Genomic DNA, 27,324 nt, shown 5'->3' with positions numbered 1-27,324 from the left:
GGCTTAGGTGAGTGGTCTGCCTCCCTCTGTGTTTTGTCTCAAGTGGAGCAAGTAAAGTTTCTCCAGGGCAAGAGGCATTTAACCAACAAAACATGCATGCAGCAATCTTTTCCTGATGTCAATCTCCCAATGAGTGTCAGTGTAAAAACTTTCTGAGCCAGAAGCTGCATCAGAATCACATTTCAATAGCTATGGGCCATCTATTAATTACCTATTTTTTTTCTGCATGCCATTAAGCTTTTGATTTTCACAGCATCCTGTGATAGAGTTCATGATTCCATTCTGAATCTTTTGTCTCCTAATGGATCTTGCTCATTGTTCTTCATCTGCTCAAAAAAGCATTTCTGGGTTAGGATATGGAGAGGACAGAGCAGCATGTCATTTCTTATCCTTTTGGAAACTCAGAGAACTGAGAACAGAACTGTTCTCTTGACAGAAACTAGACAATGTTGTTTTTTAGGTGTTTCAGTTTAGCACAGTACAGTCTGATCGCCCAGCCTGTAACTGGGGTGAGCTCTGGCTTGAGACCTGTGTAGTTTACTCTAAGTCACCTTTTGCAACCCATGAGGTAATCTTACCCTTGGGTCTCAAGTTCTGCTGAAGGATCAGGACACGTGACTGGATTAAATTTATATAAATTTATTCCAGTGAAGCTTAGCCAGACCTGCAGCTGATACGTATGAATGTAAAGTTACATTCATATGCACTGATCAAATACTTCCATTTTAGTTTTCCATGCTTGTTCTGTTCAAAACAATACTAACCTGTTCACAAAACATAATGTTTGGTGCCTCTTTACAAATAACAATTTCCCACTTCCAAATGTAACTTATGGATTTTTATAATATATAACTCCCCCCTGCCCCCTGCCCTGTTCCTTCAGCTGTGGTGCCTTTGGCTGTGTAAGAAAGAAGGAAAGGAGCCTGAAACTGCAAAAAAAGCTGCATTTGTCTGAGAGAGATTTGGAAACTTGAACAGCTTTATCTCAAGTTTCAAATAATCACTGCAGTCAGGAAGATTACACACAATCTTTTGGCAACCTTTATGCCCATAAAAAAAAGGCAGTTTTGATACAGGTAAGATGACCTTTTTTTAGCTTTTGTATGGTGTATTAGAAGAGGCTGTACTGACTTTCTCAAATCCACATCTTGTACTTTATAAATAATTAAGGCTGTTGAAATAAGACTTTCTTGACCAGCAGTTCTGCTTTCTATCTAAGAAAAAATTCTATTTATCTTTTGTTAAAATGCAACCAAGCCTACAACAGTTTCCTTTGAAGAATGGTGACTTCTAGTATTGTTCAAATTTACAGTCATGACTCTTCAAGTTGAAAAGGAAAAGTTTTGTTCCCAGTATGCATGGTCCTTTGGGTAGCTGGCACAGCACACTTGGAGGAGAAGGTTACAGAAATGCAGGGGGTGTTTGGGAACTTCAGGGCATTTTAACAAGTGTATTTCGCTTGATAATGAGTTACAGATATCTTTGTAATACAAAGCTTAAATTGCCCCCTCAAAAAAAGTGCTTGTAAGGAAGGAATCTTTGTTTGAAACTGTTGAAATCACTTCTGGAAAAGGTTTTAAAGTTTATATTCCTGCCTCCTCCCACTTTTCAACAGAAAAGCACTTCTGTTTGCAAAAGAGAAATCACAAGGATTGTTCATTGTTTACGCAGATCTTAAGAGAAAGGGTCTTTATGTGCCAGAATAAGTCTGTACACTGCAGTGTAGAGAAATGACAAAGAAAATCAGTTTTATGTTTGAGCAACCTTCCTATTGCATGCCCTGAAACTATAGTGAAAATAGTTTTCTTTTTAGTTGGCACTTATAAAATCAGATATGCAAGTTGGGCAGATGGACATTTAGAGATGTGCTCATACATCTACTAAATGTTTTTTAAACATGTTACGTGATTGATACTGTATTGTGCCAAATATGCACTAATGATGTTGGGAGATGGAGTGCTTATTCTGCCTGTTTTGCTTGTTTCACTGATCATTAGTGTAGCTTTTGTATGGAATCCCTGTAGATTTGGAGGGAAATGATGCATTTAAAATTATTTAGTGGAATGGAGAACATGGATGTAACAAAATCAAAGATGGTTGCTCCCTTCTTCATCACCTTCTTCATCATGGGGGAAAGACCATCTCTTGAGTTTGGTGCTGTTGAATCCCTTTGGGGAGAAAGGAGATGGATCTTCACTTATGAAACAGTCAGTATCAGAAAAGCTATCAAAGATCAGCTGCAGGGCTTTTAAAAAATTTTTGTCTTTCAAACCAGTATTATTATTTTTCTTTTTTTCTGCTCAGAAATGATGGGTTATTATATATGGGTTATTTTATATTTAGCATTGCTAAAACCGATAATAAATGTGCATTTAGGATTTTTTTAAACACTTTCTCACTGGGAGAGTGCTGAGAGGGCAATTGCTTTGTGTAGGCAGTGGTGATGCAATAGTAAAATAGCAAACAAAAGTGTTGTTTGACTGTGGAGTTTGCTTTGAGTCCTGCAAACTCAGAAAGAACCTTGTGTTGTGTGTTCAGTACTGATAAAGTGGCACCTATTGCACCCACTGTTCCTGTGTGGGACATCACCAAGTTCTGCAAGTTTTAAATTCTTCAACTGAAAGTAGTTGAATTGTAAAATAAACCAGATACGTATTGTAAAACTCTCACTGAGCGCCCCTCAGTCCTGATAAAATTATTATCCAACAGAGTGGATGAGTCAATATGTATCTTTAAAAAAAAACAACAGACAAAAACCATCACTGATTTCTAATTTCTGTTTGTTTTTTTTTTTTTCCGTTTTCCTTTAGTTCCTTGGCATAGCATTTCTTGGGATTGGATTGTGGGCATGGAATGAAAAGGTAAGTTGAATATGGCACCAAAGTTTGTTTTTCCTCTTTATCTCTCTTTTTCTGATGAAATATTGAAACAGTAATATACTGCATATTTTGTGTTCACACACAGTTTCTATGGGAACAAAATCAAGCCTCTCTGTCAAATAAAAACCTTAGGTTGGGTCACTTAGAGGAACATGGTTGCAATCTTTCCCAAAAATACCTTGGCAAGAAATGGTGGCTGACACTTGCCCACAAACTAATCATTTCAATCCTTGCACACTGGCTGCAGCTCAGGTACCAGAACACCCTGCTGGGGCAGTATGGGCAGTGTGTTCCAGGAAGGGAGGGAGAGCCTGCGTGTCTTAGAAGGCAGCTTCCTGAAAAATACCCAGCTTTGCATTAACATAGCAGTTAATTGCTATTCCTCTTAAAAAAACAAACCCAAAAAAAGGAAAATCAAGATGAGCCCTGAAAAGCAATGCAAACCTGAGGCAGAATAACTGTTGTTTTTTCTTGTTCAAATGAAACTGGCCATTGAACACCCTTTGTTGCAAGACTCTAAAATCAGCTTTGAAATGGGAAGTGTGTGTGTGTGTGGAGTGAGGGGGCAGGGAAAGAGAAAACATTTCTGAACCAGAGTCTAATTTTTAGTTTGCTTACTGCAGAAATTGGGAAAAAGATAAAATGTCAAGGCATAATTTACAAAACTAGTCAGTATGTCTTGGTTTCTGGATGTAGAGTTTGGCTTGCTAAAAGATAACAGCTGAAATTAAAGTCCCTATTTCCTTTTCTTCTTTCTTTAAAAGATTAAAAATAAGAAAACCTGGCTGTTAACAATGCTGTGTTATTTGGTTGCATAATAGATTGTTCTTCTTTTAATGGAAAACACTGAGTAAGTTATAAATTGATCTTCACCTAAGACATATCTGGTGCTTGCAGCAGAACAAATAACAGATTTGGAAGCTCCAGAGTTCTGCCTCTAAAAAATTGAGGACAAATTTTGAGTTGTTAACTTATATTCTAATTGCTCTGTGTGCGTGCCTTGGAAGGAGCTCATCACAAACAGTAATGGGATATTAATTACTGCACACTATGTACACCTATATAGATGTGTCTGTATATTTACCTACACATATACACACATACACTTACATATGTATATTGATATGTATGCCATATGATACTGATGTTGGATAGCTCAGATAGGCTTAGAAAGAGGTACTGTGACTTTTTTATTCAGCAATGATGTAAAAACATGTTTTATTTAATACTCTCAACACACTCTCAGAGCTTGTACCTATGTCTGAGTTCCAGAGAGTGGCTTCCAGAGAGGAGATTTGAACATTTTTGTATCATTACAGTAGGTAACACAAATGATTCCTCTTTAGAGTGAATGAGCAGGTAAAGGAAAAACAACTATAGTGTTTGAAGTCTAAAGTATGCCAGTCTTAGCAGCTAGAAGGTGTTCTGGTTTGTTAGGGTTTACATATTTTCTGTGTGGGAAAGTATGTACCCTTTCCTAGGGAAAATGCATTAAATTCATAATTGCTAATAGCCAGAAGCCAAAGCTCTTGTTTTTATATGAGATTTGGATATCTCAATCAATTATCAAGTAATCTTAAACCATTTTTAGTCAGATTCTGAAAGTGAGAGAAAATGCCATGTTGTTTTAAGACAAGCAAATAAAACCACCAGGCTCCATATGTAGTAGGTTTTTTAGGTTTCTTTTTAAACTAACAAGTAAAATAAAATGCTGTTTATTGGTTTAAAGCATGGGTTTTTTCTTGAAAAATGATCATGTTTCCCCACCTTCTTTAACTGTTTTATTCTGAAGTGCTTAGTATGGATTGTTTCAGTTCATAGTTGTAACAATCAAAATGCTGTATAGATATAGCTGAACTGCAGAGCTCTTGAGCACAGACAAATTTGACTTTGGTAGAAGAACTATGAAAAAATTGACTTGTTTCAAACCAGTTTGAGTCTTTTATTTCACTCAGGTCTTTAGAGGACAGGCAGTGAGTGGCCAAAAGCTCCTGTCAGCAGGATCAAGTTCCAGGTATTCATAGGCCCTGTATTTTTTAGTGGGGGGAAGATCAGTTAGATCCCAGAGTTTTCTTACTGCTGATGAGGAGTTGAAGATGAAAGCCAAGAAGGTGAAGCCCAGGGTTTGAGAGATATGTAACATAACTGAAAAGCACTTCTCTAGCTAGGCTGCTTGCCTGGGGGTAGGATGGATATCCCTTAGGCATTATGGGCTGTTGTAATGGTACACCCTGCGACAACAAACAGCTTGTCAGAGAAGGACCTGGTGTACACAAGGTCAAACCATGAGCCAGCTCTGTGTCCTGGTGACAAAGAAGGTGAATGTATCCTGGGCTGTACTAGGAGTGTTGCTAACAAGCTGGGAAAGAGAATTCTTCCCCTCTATTCAGCACTGGTGAGGCCACACCTAAGCCAGTTCAGGGCTCCCCAGTCCAAGAGGGATGCTGACATACTGGAGAATTCAGCAAAGGGCTGAATAGATGATGAAGGTATGGGAGCTTCTCTCCTACAGGGAAAGGCTGAGAGAGCTAAGACTGTTTAGTCCAGGAAAGAATAGGCTGGGGGAATCTTAATGTATGGAATTACCTGAAGGAAGAACACAAAGAGAATGGAGCCAGCCTGTTTTCAGTGGTGCCCAGTGACAAAGGCAATGGGCACAAAATGAAACACAAATGGTGTTTCCCCTGAACATCAGGGAGCACCTTTTTTTGGTGGCACAGTTTGCCCAGAGAAGATTTGAATGAAGTCTCTGTCTTTGGAGATTTTTCCAAAGCAATCAGGACATGGTTCTATGCAGTCAGAGCTAGGTGGCCAGATGACTTGAGCCACTCTTTGAAGACTTGCTGCTGTCCCAATGAACTTGACTTTATCAAACTTGAACTTGACACTGCTGTTGTGTAATGTGTAAATTTGTAAGGGGTGTTTGCAAGAGTAGGTCTTCAGGACTCCTACTGTAAACTTCATTTGGTAGTAGGGAGGATTTTGATTAACTTCTGTTTTAAATTGTGTGGCTTTATATTCAGCTGTGTGGTTTTATAGCCTGGCCATCAACTTGTATATACTTCTGTTGCTTCACAGAATCTTTTAAAGGTAAAAAGATAGTGTTCCAGGTCACATTAAAACTGCAGGGTGTAAAAAAATAATCCAGACTTCACAGGAATCCTATTGGCTGCTGGTTAAAAAAAATTTGGGACAGATTTGTGGACTTGGTGCCTAGTTTCTCTTTTTTTGCTAAGTTGGCTTGAATTCTTCCCTTTAAACTTTCTTGTGAAGAAGAAAAGCACAATATCCAGTCTTGTGGCCTTCCTTAAGGCCTTTGCAGGGAGGCAAAAGAGCTCATTTGTCAAGTAGGCAATAGAATTGGCTTGACAGCCAGTGAGCCAGCCCTAGACAAAAGCTGGGCAATTAGCATTCTGAGCCATGAACCTGAAAGAGAGCTGGGGATGGGGTGGGGGCAATAAGCTCTGGGGATGAATAAAACTATCTATACATGGCAGCCCTGTATAGGTCACAGTCTCGCAGTGTTTTCAGGCATGCCAGGCTTGGGCTTGTACCATTAAATCGTTCATCCATGGCAGCCGATTTCCCCCCTCCTCCCTGCAACAGTGACATGAACATTGTTAGCATACAAAGAGTCTGTGTGAAACCTCAGCAACTTACAGCACTTTTGCTCAGCAGTGGCGAAAAATGTTTATATTTAATTGTTTTTCTTAACCGCTTCAAGTCATGTCTTCTGGTGACTCTTTAAAAATAAACTAAGCTTGTACAAAATGTCGATTTCCCTCCTTGGTTGTATGTATTAGATATTATGGTCTTAAGGCTGTTTGTGGTGTGATACCAGTAGGTGCTTGGGAAAATAAGCTTCCTGCTGGAGACTTGTGTTCAAGAGTAGTGAGCCGAAGTGATGAATTGCTGCTATGTCTTCTGAGACCTTATAAGATTGTCCATGGAGAGGGACTTTTTACAAGGAAAGCACTGTGGTTTTGGGGTAAACTCCTAACTAGGAGATAGCAAAAATAAGATAAACTAAAGTAGAGAAGAAATCTTTCAAATTTTGTTGATTAAATGTCATTTGTGTATGAAGCTGACTGAAATGAAGAGGGAGAAGTGGAAGAAGCTGATAATGTACATGAGTTTGGCTTCTCAGGTTTTCCAGTTGAATCAGCATAACAATAAGTTGCTTCAGCTCAAAAGTCAAGTTGTGTGCAGTTTGGAGTATGGTATCTCTGGGTGCCAGCATAGTGTTCTTAGTGAGCAGGAGCTCTAAATCTGGGTCTGAAGTTTTAAGATAGACTTTTATTTGTCTAAGGTGATTTAGGTCTGCTTTGGTGGTCTTGGACAAGCTAAACTCTGTACATGGAAACAATCACAATTTGCTAGATCAAACCTGTCTCTTCTTGCCCTGAAGTGAAAACTAAAGTTGTTTTCAAGAAAATTCTCACTTTCTCTTCTTGTCCCAGTGAGTGGCTGACAGCAGGAAGGAATGATGCACTAGTCACTCCATAATTGTTCTTCCAAAATCACACAGTTCTTCCAAAAATTATTGCCAACAAGGAAACTGCACATATCCTGTGTTTCTTATGGGCTGAAGGATACCCAAAGCCTATATCTTGCCTCTGAAACAGGGCTGTGTGTGGGTTTTATAGGACTGGAGAAGAGAGGAGGGGATCCACTGTTACACTTCATTTAAATTTCAGTACATAAAGATGTATGATCTAAACAGGGCAGGCTCTTAAATGATTTACTAGTGTTCCAACACTTTATAGTCATTAATCCTGAAAAGTCTAAAAATCTGTATCTTGTATGTATTTATGCCAGTTATTCACCTTTTGAACTCTGCTGTGTCAGCACAAGAAAGTTAGACTAGTTCTTCTCCTCCCTTAGACACTTGAAAAATAAAGTTTTGCTGCTATTACTGTTTGCTGTGGGAAATGCAAAACCAACAAAAATCAAAGAAATGAGATTTGTAAACATCCCCCACCTAGTTTCTTGCTTGCAGAGACAAACTTCTGCAGTAGAATTAATTTGGCATGTTTCAATGAGTATTGTTCTGTTCCTTATGTTCATTCAGATGCGCAGCATGGAAGAACTGCATGGAGTTTATGACTAACAAAGCAGAGACATTTTTCTGTTTTAAAATCATGCATTTGAAAATACTTTTATTTACTTAATCACCTCCCAGATGTTGCTGTTTGCCAGTGATACTAAGTCCTGCAGACAAGCCTGTGGAAAGGCTAAACCTCTGTTTGCAAAAATTGGTGTTTCAGAAGATCTTGTATTGATGTATCTTTTTCTGCATTTCTCCTGCATTTCTTGGATTTATGGTGTGGGACGCTTTTTTGTTTGTTGTTTGTTTGGTTTTGTTTGTTTTTGTTTTGTTCTCCCAGTAATGAGATATTGCAGCAGAGAAGTTTTTTTTTTCCCATCTTGGAGGAAATGGAAAATAAGAAATAGTGGATCTCTTCCATCCTCCTGTAGTGTTGAGTTTCCTTCTTTTATATGCATCCTGTGGGCCAAATTCCATATACACTCATTATGTCACCTCTTTGTTTCTTAGGCTGATGATTCTCCTGAGTTGTCTCTGACTCATTATGCCTTGAATTTTCATTGGGTCAGCTTTTCAAAATTGCTGCTGCCTGGAGTGCTTTCAGTTGGAGCCATTCTCCCTTGTCCTGCAGTTTGCGACTGTGCCTGTTACAGCAGTAGCTGTCCTGGAAATGTCACTGGTTTGTTAGTGCACTTGTGACTCCCTTAGGAACCCAGGAACACATCAGATTGTATAGGTGTGACAGCACTGCTGCAGCCAAGATGTGTGTCTGGCTTTGGGCTCAGCCTGTGAGGGCTGTTACTGCTAAATGCAGGCAGTGGGGACCACCAGGAGAGGAAGTGGTGCTGAAGATCCAGCTTGCACACTGCAGGTTTTCAAAGGTTTGAGTTCTTTTCTACCTAGTTCTAGTGTGATCTTGTGGACTGAATTCTTGCTAGTGTTTTGGAGCATGAGCTGTGTTCCAGGGCCACATCCTCATTTATAAGCAATCCAGCCTGTGTGCTCTGAGATTGTTCCAGGTGTGAGCTGAAGCACAGCTTGTGTGTGATCACTTCAAAAGGACTGCTGGGTATGATGTGAAATTTTAATGTAGATGTGCACCAAAGGCAGGAGCTGAAGTCAAGGGTCTGTCTCTGAAAAGTGGTACAAGCTGTTCTGATGATCTTAGAGTACAAGAAGGAGAAGGGGTGGGGTGTGCACCCTTATTGCTTTTGTATGGAACTGCTGCTTCCTTATTCTTTACTGATGAGATAAAGGCAAACTATTGTGCAGCTATTACATCAGGAGGGGCATTCATGAGCTCCTGTGTTCAAGACCAGCATTTTCCCTTTGCCTTGTTCTCCCTTGAGCTATATATGAGATGCTGCTTGTAGTGTGGAGGGCTCTGGCCATGAGGAAAACATGACCTGAGGATGTTGGGCATCTCTCAGGCTTTTTCTTCTACCTGTGCTCACATACCAGGAGGAGGACTCTGGTTTTGCAGGAGTTTGTTCTGCCTGGCTTGGTTCTCACATTTCCCTGTGGGTGGATTGCACCCTTGTATTGAAGAAAAGAGCCAGGTCCTAACTATTTCATTTGACTTCTCCTGAATATGGAGTGGGGTGGAAATGTGGGGTCAGTCTTTCCTGTTCCATCCATGCATCATTGTATCCTAATGATTGAAGTACATTTCACAAATAAAGGAACTTTTCCACAACTTTACTGTTGCTTATTTTAGTTCACTTATGGATGATGCTTTTGTTGTTTCAGTACACCAAATAAATTTTGGCTTGCATTGGATTAAAATATTAAATAGCCACTCATGGACTGTAATGTACAACAGGCTATGGAGGGTGGAGGAACAGAGCAAACAGATGAGCTGGAGATCAGCCAGGGAACATGTCCTGCTGGCTCTCCTTGTGGGACTACAGCAGAACCCTGGGTTGATACCATAGTGAGAAGTAAATTACTTGAGTATGTAGCTTTGTAGAAACAAAGCATTTCCTGCCAATACAGATTAGACACAGGCCTAAACTACCGACTGATGTGTGTGTACCTCAAAAATAACCATACTTCAAGAGGGGAATGCATCTAGAGGAAAAAATTGCTCATCCTTTTAGATGTTAAAGTATCAGAGTACACGCAACAATTTAACAGTTGTGGTTGTAGTGGGAAACTGCAGCAATGTTGCTGAGGAAAAATTTGTAGAAAGCCTTACTTGAAAATATTTACAGGTGGTTTGTTTAGGTCTTGCATTGATGCATGAGAGAAGGGGACAGTCACCATATATTCCATGACTGACTGCGCAGCCTGATGATTCAGAGCATGCGGTGGAGGGTGCAGTGTTAGAATATGAAATTACTGATCCTCTGCTCAAGACCTCTGAAAATGTTTCCTTCTGCTAAAAATGGGTTGAAGACAGAACTGGTCACTACCAGATGTTTGTACATCTGTGTCAAACTTTTCCCAGGAGTAGCTGTTGCAGCCAAAAAAATAAAAAAAAGAAAAAAGATATTATGGTAGGAGGTGTAGTAGGCATTATAGAAACTTGTAGTGGATAGGAAGAGTGTGTGCTTAGAGGACTGTACATTTAGATCTTCTTAACAATATAAAGTGAGATATTATTCCCCAGTTGTTGCCCTGCTACTTGAAGCAAAATGTGCTTTTCTTCAGGGTATTGCACTGCTGCATCTTCAGAGAGCTTATTTGTAAGAGTCCAGAGTACAAGACTGTAAAATTGTATTCTAAGCAGGAAGCAGTAATCTTCTATTAGACTACTTCTGTGTATCTTGAACTGTAATCACAGGGCATTGTCTATGTTTCTCATTCCCACTGCTAGCTATTGTTTTATTGACAAAGCCTCTCTGAAGATTGTGTATCCTGAGATGTCTCTACAGAATACTGCTAACTTGAGGTTCATGTGCAGGGAGCATATGGAGTAGAACACGAATACAAAGCAGTATGTGCTTTGTATTGTCAGGATGTGTTATTTGGGATTTATCCAAGTTAGGCTTATGATTGCCATATGTGGACTAGCAACAGATGCACATAAAGGTGCTTTCCAAGGACAGCAAACAATGGCAGATAAAGCCTGTGTTGATCTATGCAGTTTGTGTTGGATCACAGCTACCCTGAGGAGTGGCCAGCCGACATGTGGCATTACAGGCGGCTAAGAGCCTAGCAGTTCTAGAAAATCAAGTAAAGGGAAATAGGGTAGAAGTGGAAAAACAGCATAAAACTGGCTCAATAAATTTTATTGCCATTGAATTTAATGTGACTGTAACAAAATGCAAAGTGATGTGTTTCTCACTACCACTTTTGTATTATGACTGTCTTCTCGAACAGTGTTGTCCACAATTGTGAGCTGAATTTTACTTGGATTTCTTTTCGTTTGAATTTGACTACTTTCATATGGAAAGAAGTTGATTTAGTGTAGTAATTTGCTTTGATATTTTTGTTGATTTATTTGATTCTGTTTACTTTGTTTTTAAGGAAAGACACAGTGTTTTATGAAGAGGGACTTAAATCTTCATCTTTTTTGGCTTTTTAAAAAAGTAAATACAAGTAATAACAAAGGCAACATCCTTTCTCCAGTGACTAGTTTTTTTCAGTCTACTACACCACAGTCCATTAATTCAAAAATCAACTAATGTTAAAAGAAAAGAGTAGTAGTGCTTCCTTTAGGGCAGAATTTATTCTCATCTTATGGTAACTATGTAAGCATAGAGGAAAGGAATTGAAAACTTTGTGAAGAAATAATTTTAGTACTTGTTTTTCCCCTTGAGGCAGAGCTCATGCTTCTTGGCTTGTGTAGGGACAAGGCCTCAATTTTTTCAAAGGTGTGTTGTTGGATTATCCTGTTTATATTGCTTGTTATTCTTAGCCAGAAAGGTGGCTTGGATTTCTTTTCTCTAAGAAATGTAATGAAACAAAAATAGTGGAAAAACTTTTGCACAAGTTGATGTGTTAATGGTAGGTAAGTGTTCATTTCATCTTGGTGTGTATCATCTCTTCACTGAGATGGTACCAGAAAAAGGGACAGGCCAGCTGCTCCCCTTTGATAGCAGTGCTGGCTCTGAGTTGTGTTACCTTGTTCCTTACATCTCTTTTTTGCTTTTTTAATGAATGTCAGTAAGGCTAGTACTATATGATGTAGGAGGAAAGTGATGAATGTGGTTTTTTTTTTCCATCTCTATCAGGCAATAGCCTTCTCTAGTAGGAGGGAAAAGAATATACTTAGCAAATGTTATTCATGCTGTTGGATTATTGTTGGTATTTTAGAATTGGGTTGTAGTCAGATTTTTCTTTGGGATTTGGCCTTTTCTAAGGCTCGTTGATGTGTGCATTGGTGAAATTCACATGTACATTTTATTTACTCCGTCTTTTTCTGCAGAATTAAAAGCTTTGAGCACTGTCTATATTTACTGCTTGCTCAGGTTTTGCTTGGGAAACTATGAAAGTGATTGCAGACTACATGGAGTAATGTGTTAGAGATATTGGCTAGATGACAATTGATATGTTTTGAGTATGTGTGTGTATATATATAAAATGAGTATGTGTGTGTATATATATAAAATCACAGGTCTAAAGCCACAGCTGTGAACAGTCATCAATGTTACTTCAAACTTCTGGAAATGAGGTTATGGTAGCATCCTCTTGCTGTGTTGGGACTATTTCAAAGAAACAAGGGGGTATGAGCAGGAATAAGAAAAAGGATGAACTGTGGAGTTTGGCATATAAGGAGCTGAAGATGTAGAGATCTCTATTGCTGCTTCTCAAGGAGTTAGAGGAAGCAGTAGTCCAAAGCACTGAGCCTGAGTTCAGGATTCTGTGAGGAACGACAGCAGTGTGCTTTTCATTGACCTACAGCACTGGGGAGGGGAACGAAGAAATAGTGAAACTTCAGCATTTTTTTTTCTGCTGAAAAGCCTTAGGAAACTGTAATTGTTCATGTGCAAACTCACTGGAATAGGGTAAACTTTGTACTTGTTTCTTGATACGACCCATCTGTTCAACATCAGCCAAACTCTGCCTAAAATGTCTTCAAAAAATTTAAATAGTTCCTCAGGATAACTGGTGTCGCAACCCAAGCTTTGCTTTCAAGGCAGAAATGGCATTACAAGCAGACTGTGCTGACTGTCATATCTAAAACACAGCATATGTGGTCTAACATATGATAGATCTATTCTAAGTTAATGTAAACCATGTCCCAAGACAAGTTCTTAAATTGTCTTTCATCCAACTAAGAGACTTTGATATTTTCAAATTCTTCCTGCTAGCTAATTAGTCAGTAGCCATACTTTATTTCTAGAATGAGGTTTTGGCACTGTAGATGCCTGAAGTTGAATTGGTCAGATTATGTAGTTTGTCAAAATTTGTTGAAAAACTTTCATTGCAAGATACTGCAACCTAGGAGCTCATTTGTAATTTCTGACAATTTCTGTAAATACTGAGAATAAATGCTAAATTCAAGGTGGTTTTATTACTTTTAACATTTTTTCTATATAACATGTTACTTTGTGTTTACACAGATGATATATATAATACATAAAATGTGTCTCAGCATGGGTAATAAAAGCGAGTTAAGTTTTGTTCAAATATCTGTTCTGAGTTTCTGGCAGACTACTTATAGCTATATAAGCAGAAAATGCCTTGTGGCTTCTCACAGAGAATTCTTCAAGAACATTTTGTTGCTCACTCACATGTTGATTCAGAAATATTCCACATAATTGCACTTTTTAATCTCTTTTGGGATACAAAGATTTTCTTAATTGTGTTTTCTTGCTGTACTGCAGAACATTTATTTTCCTGTAGTCTTCTTCCTTTTTAAGAAGAAAAATGCAGGCAGAATTTGTGCAACAGAAAGCTGAACATACTTTTTATCCCTTGGCGTTGTCTCTTTCTCAGGGAGTGCTGTCCAACATCTCCTCCATCACTGACCTGGGAGGCTTTGATCCTGTTTGGCTCTTCCTAGTGGTAGGAGGAGTTATGTTCATTTTGGGATTCGCAGGATGTATTGGAGCTTTACGAGAAAACACTTTTCTTCTCAAATTTGTAAGTAGCTTTTGCAACTTACATTGACATTCCTCATTTATGTAGCATGCCATGTTGTCTGTTCTGTTTAACTGTGTTAAGCATTTAAAATGTATTTTGGAGAGGAAGGTGTTATCCAGTGTCAGAATACCAGGAAAGCACTTCGCTTTTAACATGTTACAGCTCTTCAGTCTCTGGTGCTTACTGGCTGTGTTTTTTTAAAGCTCAAAACTGTTGATGGTAAAAATCATAACATGGAAGTACTGATTTTCATATGGATGTAGCCTAACATTTTGCTTCCCTGTCACAAAAAAAGAGAAATTTCTTGTGAGAATCTGTGTGTTGAACTTGGAGTCCATAATAAGCTGCCTATGAAATATGAGGGATGTAGGTGCAGCAGTGAATGTGATCCATGTGACCTGTGCTGTGCAAGGGCCCCCCATGGTACAGAGGAGATAGGACTGTTACAATATCCTCAGTCTGGCTGATACCCTCATCCCTGCTCTTCAGCTGACTGGAAGAGGTTTCATTGCTTTCAGTGCTGGGGCCTGAGAAGGAGAAGGGGAGGAGAATGTGTCCAGGATGCAGAAAGAAAATGGAAGTTTTCTTGAATTCTGGGCTGGATTGTTGGTTAGGGAAGGAGCTGCTGGCATGCAAATGAACCTCAGTATGTAGAACTTCTTCAACTAAGTAGCTGGGTTCTGTACTTTGAAAGATTTCCTCCTGTGACTTTTGAAAATGAGGGTAACACTATCATGTTGACTTTTAGATAAATTGAAAATTCATAGTAAAGATTTTTTTTCCTCCACCCCTCCCCTTTCCAGAGGTGGGCACTGCCTCTGGACCCAGTTGTGTCTTCATAACCATTAACTGTTAATATATACATGAAAAAGCTTCCAGTTAAATAACTACCTCCAAGTGACACATTTGGCTCCCACAGACATGTTGTATAAGGGGAGGAGGCAATTGAGAGTCGCAGTTCTCGAGGCATTTATAAAGCAGCTTGTAACACTTTTTTTTCCTTCTTCCTTGCTTCTCTTAGCTTGCCTAAAATGAACCCATCTGCTGTACCAGAAATAGCTTCCCATACAGCAGCTGCAGGAGAAATTAAAAATGTATCTGAACACACACAGAGAGCATATTAAAGTGCAACTCAAAGGCACAGTTGCAAAGGGGATGGACTTCCAGTATACCAGGACCCCTGTGTGGTTTAAAACAGTGTAGACTCAGTGGAAATGCTTAGGGAAAGTGGCAGATAATTAGTAATGCCTTTGGCATCCATTGCATTTGCATTAATCATAGCAGCCTCATTTAGTTTTAATGTGGATGTGAGTAATTTCATAGACATTCCGCTCTGACTAAGTCATTAATTAATTTCTGCTGTTACCAATTTCTGCTTTGTCCACTTGGGCGAAGCTTTGCCAGTGAAAGGATCTAAAGCAAAAGTCACGTAGAAAGCATTTTACTGGCACATTTTACATTAGTTGTTTGTGCCTTCTAAAATGTAAATGCCTTTGTTGAAATTTAAGACCGGTTTTCAAGGGCCCTACATGTGGTGGTGACTAGTTGTGTCTTGAAATTTACAGTGAATTCTCTTGGATCTCTTTGAAAATCTCAGTGAAATGTCCAAGGTTTGGCCATTTATTAGTATTTTTGTTATTTTTTAGAATAGAATTAAGGTTTCTGTGCTGCCGCTCCAATAAAAATGGTGTGTTTTTAATTTAAAATTTCCTATGTGCCAAAATGGCTTGAACTTGCACTGAAGCAGATGAAGCCTTATCACTAGATATAATTGAGGACTTTGAGAAAGTTGTTGTCATAAAGGAAAATAATTTTAGCCTTTCTTATTTTCTTCATAGTTCTCTGTATTTCTTGGAATTATTTTCTTCTTGGAGCTCACTGCTGGTGTTCTAGCATTTGTTTTCAAAGACTGGATAAAGGACCAGCTGTATTTCTTTATAAACAACAACATCAGAGCCTACCGAGATGACATTGATTTACAAAACCTCATAGACTTCACACAGGAATATGTAAGTTGGACTGTTATTTTTTTGTAAAACTTACTTTTAAGAAATACCTGCTCTTATTCTTTACTTTCCATCTATTCTGTTGCTTCAAGGAGCAACAGAAATATTCTAGCATGTAATGCCTTTGAATATATTTATATTTGTTTTTACAGAACTGCAAACACACAGCACCTATGTAAAGTGGTTTTATTGATGTATGACTGCATAAAACAAGATGGAGAGTTGGGGTGATTTTTCTTGAAGACTTATTGTGTCAAAGTTATAATATTTTATTATAGAAGCTATCACATCTGTTTAAGAAATTACTCATTTTCTAAGCTCCATTTGGTCCTAAGATGAATGTTGGTGTAGTTTTTAGCAACACTGCAGAGTGGCAGAGGTATTTAGTTGGTCCAAATGAAACTACAATTTTATTTCTTCTGAATTAGACTTAAAGGAATTAGCCTAATGAAGTGGACCACCTGTAGAGTTCTTGTAGGACGCCTCTAAGTGATACCACATCTGCACTTGGGAGAAAAGGGTGAAACCAGTGGTGCACCTGTTTGTGCAGGTTAAGCTCTGGCACATTTTACATTAGTTGTTGTGTCAGTGTGTGTAAATAATTCTTGCGCTGACTTTTGCACACAAGGTCTGCCAGTACCTTCCCTCTCCAGTACTCACTTCTGGCTGGTATTGAAGAAGTCCTCTTTGAATCTGGCACTGTGTGGCTAACATGGCTGAGTGTTGGTTGAATTAATGTTTACTAATTTTTGTATGTTCTGCAATTAAAATACTTTCAGTGCTTGATTTGCTTCTGTACGCCTGGGGGAAAAATGGTAAGAGGATGTGGATCCTTGCACTGTTTTGAATCTTTTGCAAGAAGGTCAGAGGTCAGCACAAACTGAAAGTAGTAGTCCACTTGTATGCAGCCAAAGGCTACAGTCCAAATTTGCAGTGACTTCCCGAGGCTTTCTCTCCTAACTGCATTAGCATTCAGCAAGTAAACCAGGGGCAGCACGAGCTGTGAGAGCGAGTTACTTCTTCACCCAATAGAGAGAGTGTGTAAAGACAACATGTCAGATATTGCAAAGAGAACTGCTACATCTAGAAGGAGAGAATGGCTATTCCAATGCTTTAAAAAATGTGGTTGTGTTTTGTTTTGTTTTTTCCTTTTAATTGACATAGATTGGTTCATTGGTCTAGCTCCTTATTTGCTGTAAGCAATCAGTGTTTCACCGGTCTCCAGTCCATTCTTTGTATGTTCAGCAAAACACATCAGTTCTTCATGTGTTCAACACGTTTTGCCAGACTAAGCCTGCCTTTGGCAGATTTACTCTCTGAAGGATTCACTAAAGGTGTTCATTGTGCAACGTGTGATGATCAGGGAACAGTGTGTTCCCACTGTCTGATGTATAGCCAGGCAAAGTTCCCCCAAACTAGCAAAAGGAGTAGCTGTACCAGTGTAGCCCTTGAACTTGTTTTTTTGGAAGTCCAGGGCTCATTGGACTGGGCAGAATATTATACTCTTGGCTCTGCTGTCCCTTGGGCCTGAGCTTGTAGGCCTGTGCAAGTCTGTGGCATTGTGTAGGCTTATCAGCTCACCCATGGGTTTCTCTCCGGAGAGCAGCATAGCAGAGTGTGAATGTAACTTTAGTCACATGATAACTTTATAACAACTTACCCATTTGGAGTGATATTTAAAAAAAATGACAAAAATCCCCAACCAAACAAAAAAAAGACAGTTTCAATGAAAGCAGTGGGAGTCTCAGATTTTGTTTAGAAAGCTAGAGGGGAAACTGGCAGCAGCCATGCATGTTGCTAATGCTGAGATTTTCATTCTGAAATTTAAGCTCTTCTTTTTTTGTTCTAGTGGCAGTGCTGTGGGGCTTTTGGAGCCGATGACTGGAACCTTAACATTTACTTCAATTGTACAGATTCCAACGCGAGCCGAGAGCGCTGTGGTGTGCCATTCTCTTGCTGTACTAAAGACCCTGCTGTAAGTGACGCTCTAGGGGGTAGGATGGGTGTGCTGTTCCAATCGTAAATAACACTTCAAGATTTTCCTTTTTGTTTCTGGAAATTTAGCCTGATTATTAACTTCTCACCAACCTGTATTTTTTTTTTTGTTCTTGCAGCTCAGCTTAATCACTAACTTTTCTGCAGTCAGCAAAACTCATAAGATAACTTAGGTCTTCATTTTTAGAAGGAGAGAACCATGGGCTTGGCTGAACATATATATTACTTTTAGCAAGTATAAAAAGGAGAAGCACTTATGAGTTGTGAAGGATGTGAGCTTTCAACTGAAATTCATCAGAACAGTAACCCTTAAGATCAGATGCTTTAAAGGAGGTATTATTCATTATTTAATACGGTGTCCCAAGGCTCTAGCCAGTTTGACCCAGTTTGTGCCAGGTATGGTAATGAATGACAGTCTGTGCCCTGAGGAACTGGCATGTTTGCATTGGAATCTTCAGTTGGCTATGGGTATCTTTACATACTCTTTTTTTAACTTTAAAATTACTGCCTGTCCTACAGTCACCTGAAATCAGACTTGAAAGGTCAGAAATTGTTTGTGGGAGCAGCTTTTAGGTAAATTTTCATGTCTTTTAAAGTATTTATAGTTCTGAATTAGCAAGTGGAAAATGTTGGAGCCATGCATTGCTAATATGGATATGATAAAGAAGGGCGAAGTGTAGGCAATCAGTTCACTAACAGGGATGGGTGTGTGCATGGAAACTGTTAGGTGCCTAGCACTGTATACATTTGACTTTATATAGCTTGAAAGAAGCTGGCTTTGATGCTTGTATTATCTAGCAATTCAGCTGTGGCTTTGTCTTCACCTGGAATGACTTACAGTGCCTTGAATGTATTAGTCTAGCACAGACTGGAGTTAGGCAAGTTGCCAAAAGGCACCTCAGGTGCTTCCTGCCTTGCTAATAATGCAATGCAGTTGCTGTTCCTGGCATCCAGTTGCTGCTGCTCTCCCCCTCTCCTGATAAGGCACTGCCACTTGCACAAGCTGGTTCTCGTTCCTCTGCAGTGAATGTGACTTCACAGTAGTTTGAATTTTTCTCAGAAACATAGCTGAAAATGTTTTAACAGGATATTAAAACAAAATGTAGGTTAGGCTCAAACATTTCCTTATGCTTAGGATTCCCTGTGCTGTTTGCCTATCTGCCCACCCACCCACACAGAGGTCATCACAACCCAGTTTTAAAAATATAGTTGTTATAAAACCAAACCAGTGACAGCAGTACAAGGTAATCCTATAAATACATAATCCATCCTAAAGTTCTCTCTTTCTCTCAGTTGTTTAAATGGCTATGCAGTTTGTTAGGGTGTGATGCAGCAACCAGAAATTTAAAGATAAATCTCATTCACTGTAAGGAAACAACCTTAATGGCCTTTAAAAACTCAAAGCATTAGAAGTCATGCATACAAGTAAAATAATTGTAACCAAGCTGTGATTGGTTCAATTGCAGTGATATACATAGGTTTATTCTGTGGGAAAGCAAATTTGTCCCTTTTAGAATTAGGTTTGTGTTGGACTGATGCAAACAGTTACGTGAATGCCTTATTGTTTTTAGTTTAGCTTGGATCAGGAAATCGTAAGTTTAAGGCAGGCTAAAATAAGTTTCTTGAAACAAATTTTGACTACCATAGTTCATTTTGACATAGTTAAAGAGGTTGAAGTGTTCTAAATTCTTGTACAGGCAAGTCTAGAAAACTTATTTCCATTGCATTTTTTGTACCTTCTTTTGGTTAACAAATTCCAAGGTTAAAGGCAGAAGACATTAATCATGAAGCAAATAGGCATTAGGCAAGGAAGAAAACTTAAAATCCTTCTGTCAGAATCTTAGGTGCTTTTACATCCTTGTAGTCTCTGGCACTTAGGTCCTGAAACAGAAACTTTCATCTTGTTAGGAGATAAGTTGCTTGAATTTTGAAGATCCATTAAGGGAATCCAGTTTTGGCAGCTGACAGAATGCAACCTGTTGAACATCCTGCAAAGTGAGGAAACAGAGGAGCTTTCCATGCTGATAGGAGATACTTTTTCTCCATATGGCTGCTTTTTAAAATCCATCCAAAGACACTGCTTGTCTTTCCCACTTCCCACAATTTGTTTAAATTGTGGTGTTTGGTACACCTAGCTAAGATTGGCTGATTTTCTCACTTTCTTGAGTACTCCTTCTTCTACTCACTGTCATTATATGATAAGTCAGTAACTTAATATTTTGCTGCCATTGTGGCTGATGCCAAAAGTATAATGCTTCATTTTATTTCCATGAAATAACTGTATACAAAGTAGAAATACAGCTTCAGCTGCCAATGGGAAGCATTTGTTCACTAGGGAAAATCTGCCAGAGCCTATTTTATTACTTGAGCTTTGGGAGTACTAAAGGAAAGGGAGTAGGAAGAACCCCTCCTTTCCCATTGGTATCAAGCTCCTATAAGAAAGAACAAGCAGTAAGAACACATTACTCCATCTGTTATTTTTTCTTTCAGGTTTTTGGTAAGGAACTGTACATATTTCTAGAGACATTCTCAGAAAGAACTTGCAGCTTCTGCAACAGAACTGCCCCTTGTCACCTCTTCATTCTGCACAGACTGAACCCTGAAAATGACAGCAGTACTCTTGGCAGATTTTTTAGTACAGACAAAACCTTTTCAGCAGAAGGTTCTTTCACTTTCCATAGATGTTCCATAGTCCTTTTACTTTACTAAATGCTTGTATCTGGAACATGGAGTTCATCCAGGTGAGGGCTGGTTTTCCCAGCTTGCTGACTTGAGAGATAAATTTCTTTTTGACGTATGCTCTTGTTTGCTGCAAATAATTAATAGCACAGAGTGAAGGAGGAGTTTTTTTTTATTAAAGCAATATGCTAACCAAAGTTTGGGTGATTGTCTTATTACATACAGCACCAACTCCAGGGAGCTGGGAGAAGGTGTTTGGGAGATATTTTACTGATTGCCTCTCTTCTCTCTCTCTTTCTCTCCTCTAGGAAGATGTTATTAATACTCAGTGTGGCTACGATGCAAGGCAAAAACCAGTAAGCTTTTTTTTTTTTTCTTCTTAATGTGGTATGTTAAGGATCTGAATCCTTATTGCAAGAGGAGATTGTTCTGCTGATGGTGTAGTTGAATGTAATTATCTCTGTTTTCTTCCCTCTTTTCCTTGGCAGGAAGTTGATCAGCAGATTGTTATCTACACTAAAGGCTGTGTCCCTCAGTTTGAGAAATGGTTGCAGGACAACCTTACCATAGTTGCTGGTATATTCATTGGGATAGCATTACTGCAGGTAAACATCATGTTCCCTGGAATGAGTTGCACAGAGGAATAATAGATAAAGTGAATGTATGAGGGGGGAAGCTGTGTAGGAGAATGGGAAATGCAGTGCCAGTTGCCTGTTTGTGGGTTTTAGCAGTGGGAACTAAATTTATGAGGCTTTCTTTGTGTTAAGGAATATTTAATTTTTATCTACAGGGATGCATTTTTTTTCTTTTCAACTCTCAGCAGGTTGAAACTAAGACTATTAGATAAACCTTTTGTAGAGACTTTCAAGCCTGTACAGACCTACTGTTTCCAGTGGTGCTTGAATGAGCAGCAGAGAGCCTTTAGGGTTGCTTTGAACCCTAGAGGGTTCAACCCTAGGGTTGCTTTGAAGATTAGAAGATTAGAACTGTTAATTAACTAGAAACCAGTGCCACCATAAAAATACTGGGGTTACAGGAGTTCTGCAATATTCTTTCTTCTTCCAACACTTACTATTAATTTAATTTCTACCTGTGTTGTTTCTTTCTTATCTAAGTTCTGTATAACCTAAGGAGTTTGCCTGTGTGAAAAGTTGTCTAATGCTCCAAATGAATAAACTGTTGTCTCTTCCAGATATTTGGGATATGCTTAGCCCAGAATTTGGTTAGTGACATTGAGGCTGTCAGAGCCAGCTGGTAAAACTGCTGAAGTAACCACAACAAGACACTGGACAACCGAAACCCTCTGAAACCTCCAGTGTGTCACTCCGACACCAAGCTGTATGGACATGGGTGACAGGGAAGCCTTCTCTCCCAAATAGTCTCAAGTTTAAGTTCCTGATATTGCAGTGAACTTGTGTTTTTTCGGGATGGGGGAGAGAAGAGTGGGCTATTGAAAATCTGCTGCTCACTGACAATTTTTTTTTCTTTTAAACCACCACTTTGAAAGCTGTTGAGCCGTGAATCTCTACTGTATTCTTGATTTTGAGTAACAAGTGGACACTTTTTTAAATTGGTGTATTCAGTGAGACAGAGTTGCATTGTTGTAGTCTGTGGATATGCTGTTTATTCTTCATGTCATGAGCTCTTTGATAGCTGCCAAATATTCCTGAGATGGTCTATCTCCTCATCACTCTGTAAAGGAACAATCTTCTTGTTTTCACAGCTAAACATAGCTACAGGCCTAAACCCATGAAGCAGGAAGCAACTTTCTATGCATCTATTGTACAGTAAAAAAAAATTTGTTTTTAAAACAAGGGAAATTATTTTTATGCAAGCTTCCAACTATCTCCCTCTAGTACTTTGAGGTTGGAATCAGCAGAAGGGAGAATTGCTTAATTTTGTCAAGATCTTTCTTCCTTCTCCACTCTTGTATGAAGGGAAGGGAGTTTTATATTTGACAAACAAGGGTTGCTGCCATACCTTTGGATATCAGTCTCTTAAGGCAAGGATGGGATATAACTGTATAAATGTATGAAAGCAGTGTGGATGTTGGGTCCAAGTGAAGAATAATATTCAAATAATGGATTATATATTAACTTAAATTCAAAACTTATGTATCTGATATGGCAAAATCTTTTGTTTCTCTGAAATTTAGTGTAACCTAATGTATTTAGGGATCTCACTGATGTTAATGCTTTGACATACTCATGCGAAGCTTGTTTATTTGGTCTGTTCCTAGTTAGGGCTTTGGTCTTTCTTTTTTTCTTTTTCTTTTTTTTAATTCTTTTTACTTGCATGAGCTGTGGAATAAGAATCTGTGACACTCCAGTGCTTTCAATATGTGCATATGTTTTAATACAGTCTAATCCAAACTTATTTATTGATAAATGCATGTGATTATGGAAAGATCATTTCCCATTCTCTTGGAAGTTGGAGAGAACAGTTTTTGTCAGAGTAAATGCTTACCTCCAGTGAACAAATCCATGCTATGGAGATGTCTCCTCTTCTTGCTCTAAAGGCAACAAAGAGCTTTCTTCTTTCTGTGAAGCAACAGAACAAAAATCTTAAAATAGAAGCATTTATTAGGATCAGCTAAGGCAGACCCTTTTGAATTGGACACAAGAAAGCAGAATGTGGGAAAAAGCACAAATAGTGGAGAGAACTTAAATCAGGCTCCATCCAGCTTAGTGTTATTGATTTGTTCTTCTTCACTAATAATAGTGAACTTGAAGACCTGACCATGGCTTGGGTAGTTTATTGCACTTTGTATAAATTTAGTGTGTTTTATGACCCTTCTCAGTATCTCCATACCAGTCCTGAAAGCTGTGGTCCCGCTTTGGTCAGACAGTGGCAAAGGGTGTGTAGCACCTCCTTGTAAGGACATAACATCTTTCCGAGTTGAGTTTCCTAAACCAGAAGGTATATGGAGTAGGAGAGAGGAACACATTGCTTTCAAAGCTTCCCTGTTTTGGGGGATAGATAGAAGGCTGATCTGGTGACTTGTTAAGGCCCTTTTTGGTCCTGTGACACTTAAACAAATGAATATACGTACCCTTGCACATTTTGCCTTTCTGTGCTTTAGTTGGCCGTGGTTTTTCTCCCCTCTGAAGGCTGGTGAAGGGCACGCTGGCGCTTCACAGATGCCTCAGCAGACCTGTTGTCCTCCCATCTTTGAGCATTACCTCATCCTCTTCTGGTTAACTCCCACTGACTGGCTCTGAATCAGGCAGCCTCCATATCCCTTGGTATCTGCTGTTAAAGGCCAGCCGTGACTCAGAGTATTTTTTAAAGCCTTTCAAAGCAATTATAATTCATTGTCCTTAATAAAGTTGGTTCCACCTCAGCACAGTGTTATGTTTTTCTTAGCCACTCCTCAATTTGAGGAGTTACTGGTTGTTTTCCCCTAGAGGGACATACCGTTTTGCCTGATAGTGGCAGGACAGACAGATCATCAGCACCAGTGTTGCTGCACTGAGACAAAATGGTGCAGGGAGGAATCAAGGAAGTGGGGTTGAGGAAATAACCCCTCCACCAAAGAGCCTTGATTGTGATCCTGGGCTTTGGTTTGGAGGGAAAACAAAAAGCCTAATTACAGAAACATTCCTTGTTGCCACTGATCTTGAATACTACTGTTGCTGCTCTGAGTTTCTGAAGATAGGTTCATTCTTCTACTTGAATCTCTGCAGTTGTACTGTATTGGCCTTCTGTCTTGTCACGCTGTTCTCCGAGTTCCAGTCTGCTGGCTGTGCAGTTGGCAGTGTCAGACTGATAGGAGGGTAAATGCTCCAAGCTGAGCAATTCTTGTTCTCACAACTTGCACGTCTACACACAAATGTGCAACACTTCTGCTGAATCCCAGAATGACTGACTGTTCTTACAAAAACCACTAGATAGCTTACTTTTCTAGAGCTCGTCTTTATTGCTGTGGTTGTTGATCCTTCTTGCTCCCTTGTTCCCAAGAGATACTTATTTACTCATTTTTACATTGTTTGATGGATGTGCACTGATTGTTTAGCTGTCTGTTACACATTTAAATCCCACATTTTTTTGTCTACAGATCAGGTAAGATGTCCTCGAAATGTCCCACAACAGCTACTCAGCAGCTTGGGTGTCCAGTTGTGAAACCTTGTGGGAGGCCTTGGAAATCAATGTATTATTGTCAGAGCCTGCCAAATACAAGCAAACTTTTTTCCAGGAAACTTTGAAAAGGTCACGTGAACTGTAACTGAAGCACAACTGCTGGCTACGTGGGCTCAGTGTCTAAAGCAATAAGATGTGGTAGGCACTCAGTCTCCATGGCAATTTCCTGCCTGGTGTGGTGGTGGGGTACATATGAGTTCAGAGATCAGCCTAATTATCTTTAATGTGCAGTAGTTTTTCAGAAACTTTTTGTCAGGCTTACGGAGTGGGAAACAGCTCTGTTTGCTGGGTGATTCCTGTGGAGTAGTGGCATTGCTAACAAGGACTCTGGTAGCTCAGCAGCAGCGCTGGCTTTAGAGCTATTTCCATATATCCCATTGAGCCCTGCCAGGGGGCATCACAGTCCTTGATCCTCTGCTTTCTAAATACCCTCTCTATTCACAGGCCTTTCTGTTGTTTGGGTTTGGGGTTTTTTTTGATTAATAGCCTAATGGACAAATGTGTGATTCATCTTTTTGTGTCTATTTTGGTAGCAGTAGGATCTCTTTGCTTAAAATCCATAATTTTGATTGTGCCCCTTAGAGTTTGAAGCTGTGGGGGTGCTTGCTCAAGTGTACTCTGTCCCGAAAGCCTTCTTCTCTCCCCTTTGAGAGAGATGCTCATTGTAGTTCTGGTGTGTAAATAGTGTTTGGAATGTAAATAGTAGCATGCAGATTAAATGCTTCTTGCACATGACTGCTTTTCACCCTGAAAGTGTTTATTATGGAGAGGAAAGGTGTCCACCAGGAGAGTCCCAAGTGGTTGTCTTGGCTGTCCCTCGTGCCGATGGAGCAGCAGGAGCGCCTCAGCTGCCTGTGTTCGGTGTCTGCCCTGTGAGTGGGTGGCTGCCCCTGAGGAAGGTGAAGCCCTGGCCAGCCCTTCGGGCCCTGGTTAGTGGCAGGGCCTCCCTTGCCTTTTCCCTTTGCTGCTTGGCTTTAGAACAGCATTTGACTGTAAAGTGGAGAGTTGGTGGCAGCACCTCCTACCAGTTATGGGAGGTTGCCATCACTTGTGGCAGGACTAAACATGGTGCTATAAGAACTGTCCTGGATGTCAATCTGTGTTTTTACTACTTTAGAGATGCCATTGTTAAAATTGGTCTTGGGTAATATGGTTGGTTACGAGAGAAACTATTGTCTGAATTTTCGATTGTTTCCTTTCTTCCTGTGTATGTCTTTTGGGTGCATTGAAATAGCAGTTCTGCAAATACCTATGTATTTGTTTTGGTTTAGGGTAAATTTGGGAGAGAACTTTTAAAGGGTTTTTTTTAGAAAAGCAGATTTGATTGGCTTTTTAAATTGGTTCCGGAGAAAATATTTTTTTGGAGAAAAGTGGAAAAAATTCTGTTTATTAAACAATAGAATTTAAATAATATTAGACAACAAAAGTTTTTGTTGCTTTAAAAGAGATGATAAAATTTAGAAAAGTTTTTTTTTTGGCTTGTAGTTTGGCTTACTTAGTTTTTTTATTAGTTTTTTTTTGATGGAAGAAGATTAGACCTCAAAAGGTGTCAAGCACTGCGGAATATGCCAGTTCCTCCCATTTTTCTTTTTTCCCTCAATCTTTTCCAGATACCTGTAACAAGTGATGAAACTGTCTAAAACAAATGAAATAATACTACCTTGATCCATTACCTACCAAATTTTGCCCCTTGAAAAAAAGAAATAAAAAATCCGTCTCCCTTAACATGCAGTATACGAAGAAGTACTACTAGTGTGCACGAGGCAGCACCACTAGCTGTCTTTTGTGTTTTGGCAATATAAGTGTGTTAATAAAAAGCTCCATCTGTATGTGCGTTCATGTTCACACTATGTACATAGTAGAGATGGACCTTGAGCTCTGGGAAGATTGGGATGTGGGTTTATGACTCAGATCCATTTCTGATACATATATTCCACATTAGTTCCAGCTGAATCTTTCTCTCTTGTTCATCTGAAGGTGTACAGCAAGGTGTCAATATTTACCCTTTGTGTATCATTCCTTTTTATACGAATGTATTCCCTTGTGTTCCTTTTTTATCAGTTGTAAAATTGATTGTAAAAGCCAACTACACTTACCGATTGAAAGTATTGCTATAACAGAACTGCATGCCCAGTAGAGTTTGACTTGAGCTTTAGTTTTCTGATTTCAGACTGGTTCCCTTCAGTCTAGGAGAAAAGCATAGATCAGGTGCATAATGTATTACTTGTCATCTTTAGCATTAGACTGTGGTATTGTATCACATGCTGATCTCAATGGATGTAACTGGAGTCTACTTAGGAGGTTAATGCAACTTCCTGGTAATTCATTTTAAGCTATTGAAAATGGTCTTGGTCATGCTACTTGTGTTCTTGGGTTTTTTGTTTTTTAATAGAGGCATTTTTTAGGAATGTTTTAATACACTTATGATGGACAATACAATAGTTTTAATAGTCGTGCAGTATTCTGTATTTACTTGAAGTAAATCATTTTATATGCAATTTGTTAGATAATGACAATTTTATAAATAAAATTGTGTGAAATATGA

General features: G+C 39.1%; 1 protein-coding gene across 3 annotated transcripts in view; it reads left to right on the top strand.

Annotated features, from left to right (window-relative positions):
• The window catches only part of TSPAN5 (tetraspanin 5), an 81,943-nt gene extending 54,619 nt beyond the window's left edge, over window positions 1–27,324 (top strand). The window contains exons 2-8 of one of the 3 annotated variants that reach the window (XR_008534284.2): window positions 2,811–2,861; window positions 13,813–13,959; window positions 15,798–15,968; window positions 17,815–17,940; window positions 20,451–20,701; window positions 20,948–20,995; window positions 21,128–21,209. Coding sequence is in view for 2 of the 3 variants with exons in the window: in XM_054633289.2 (XP_054489264.1) it covers window positions 2,811–2,861; window positions 13,813–13,959; window positions 15,798–15,968; window positions 17,815–17,940; window positions 20,948–20,995; window positions 21,128–21,244; window positions 21,832–21,897 (726 nt within the window). In the remaining variant the exon portion in view is untranslated. Of the gene's footprint in view, window positions 1–2,810; window positions 2,862–13,812; window positions 13,960–15,797; window positions 15,969–17,814; window positions 17,941–20,450; window positions 20,702–20,947; window positions 20,996–21,127; window positions 21,245–21,831 lie in introns of those variants that run through there. The other 2 variants (XM_054633289.2, XM_054633290.2) reach the window with 2 other exon arrangements.

Source organism: Agelaius phoeniceus, chromosome 4, assembly GCF_051311805.1.
Source record: "Agelaius phoeniceus isolate bAgePho1 chromosome 4, bAgePho1.hap1, whole genome shotgun sequence".
Classification (NCBI taxonomy): domain Eukaryota; kingdom Metazoa; phylum Chordata; class Aves; order Passeriformes; family Icteridae; genus Agelaius; species Agelaius phoeniceus.
This window is presented reverse-complemented; position numbering and strand designations above follow the sequence as displayed.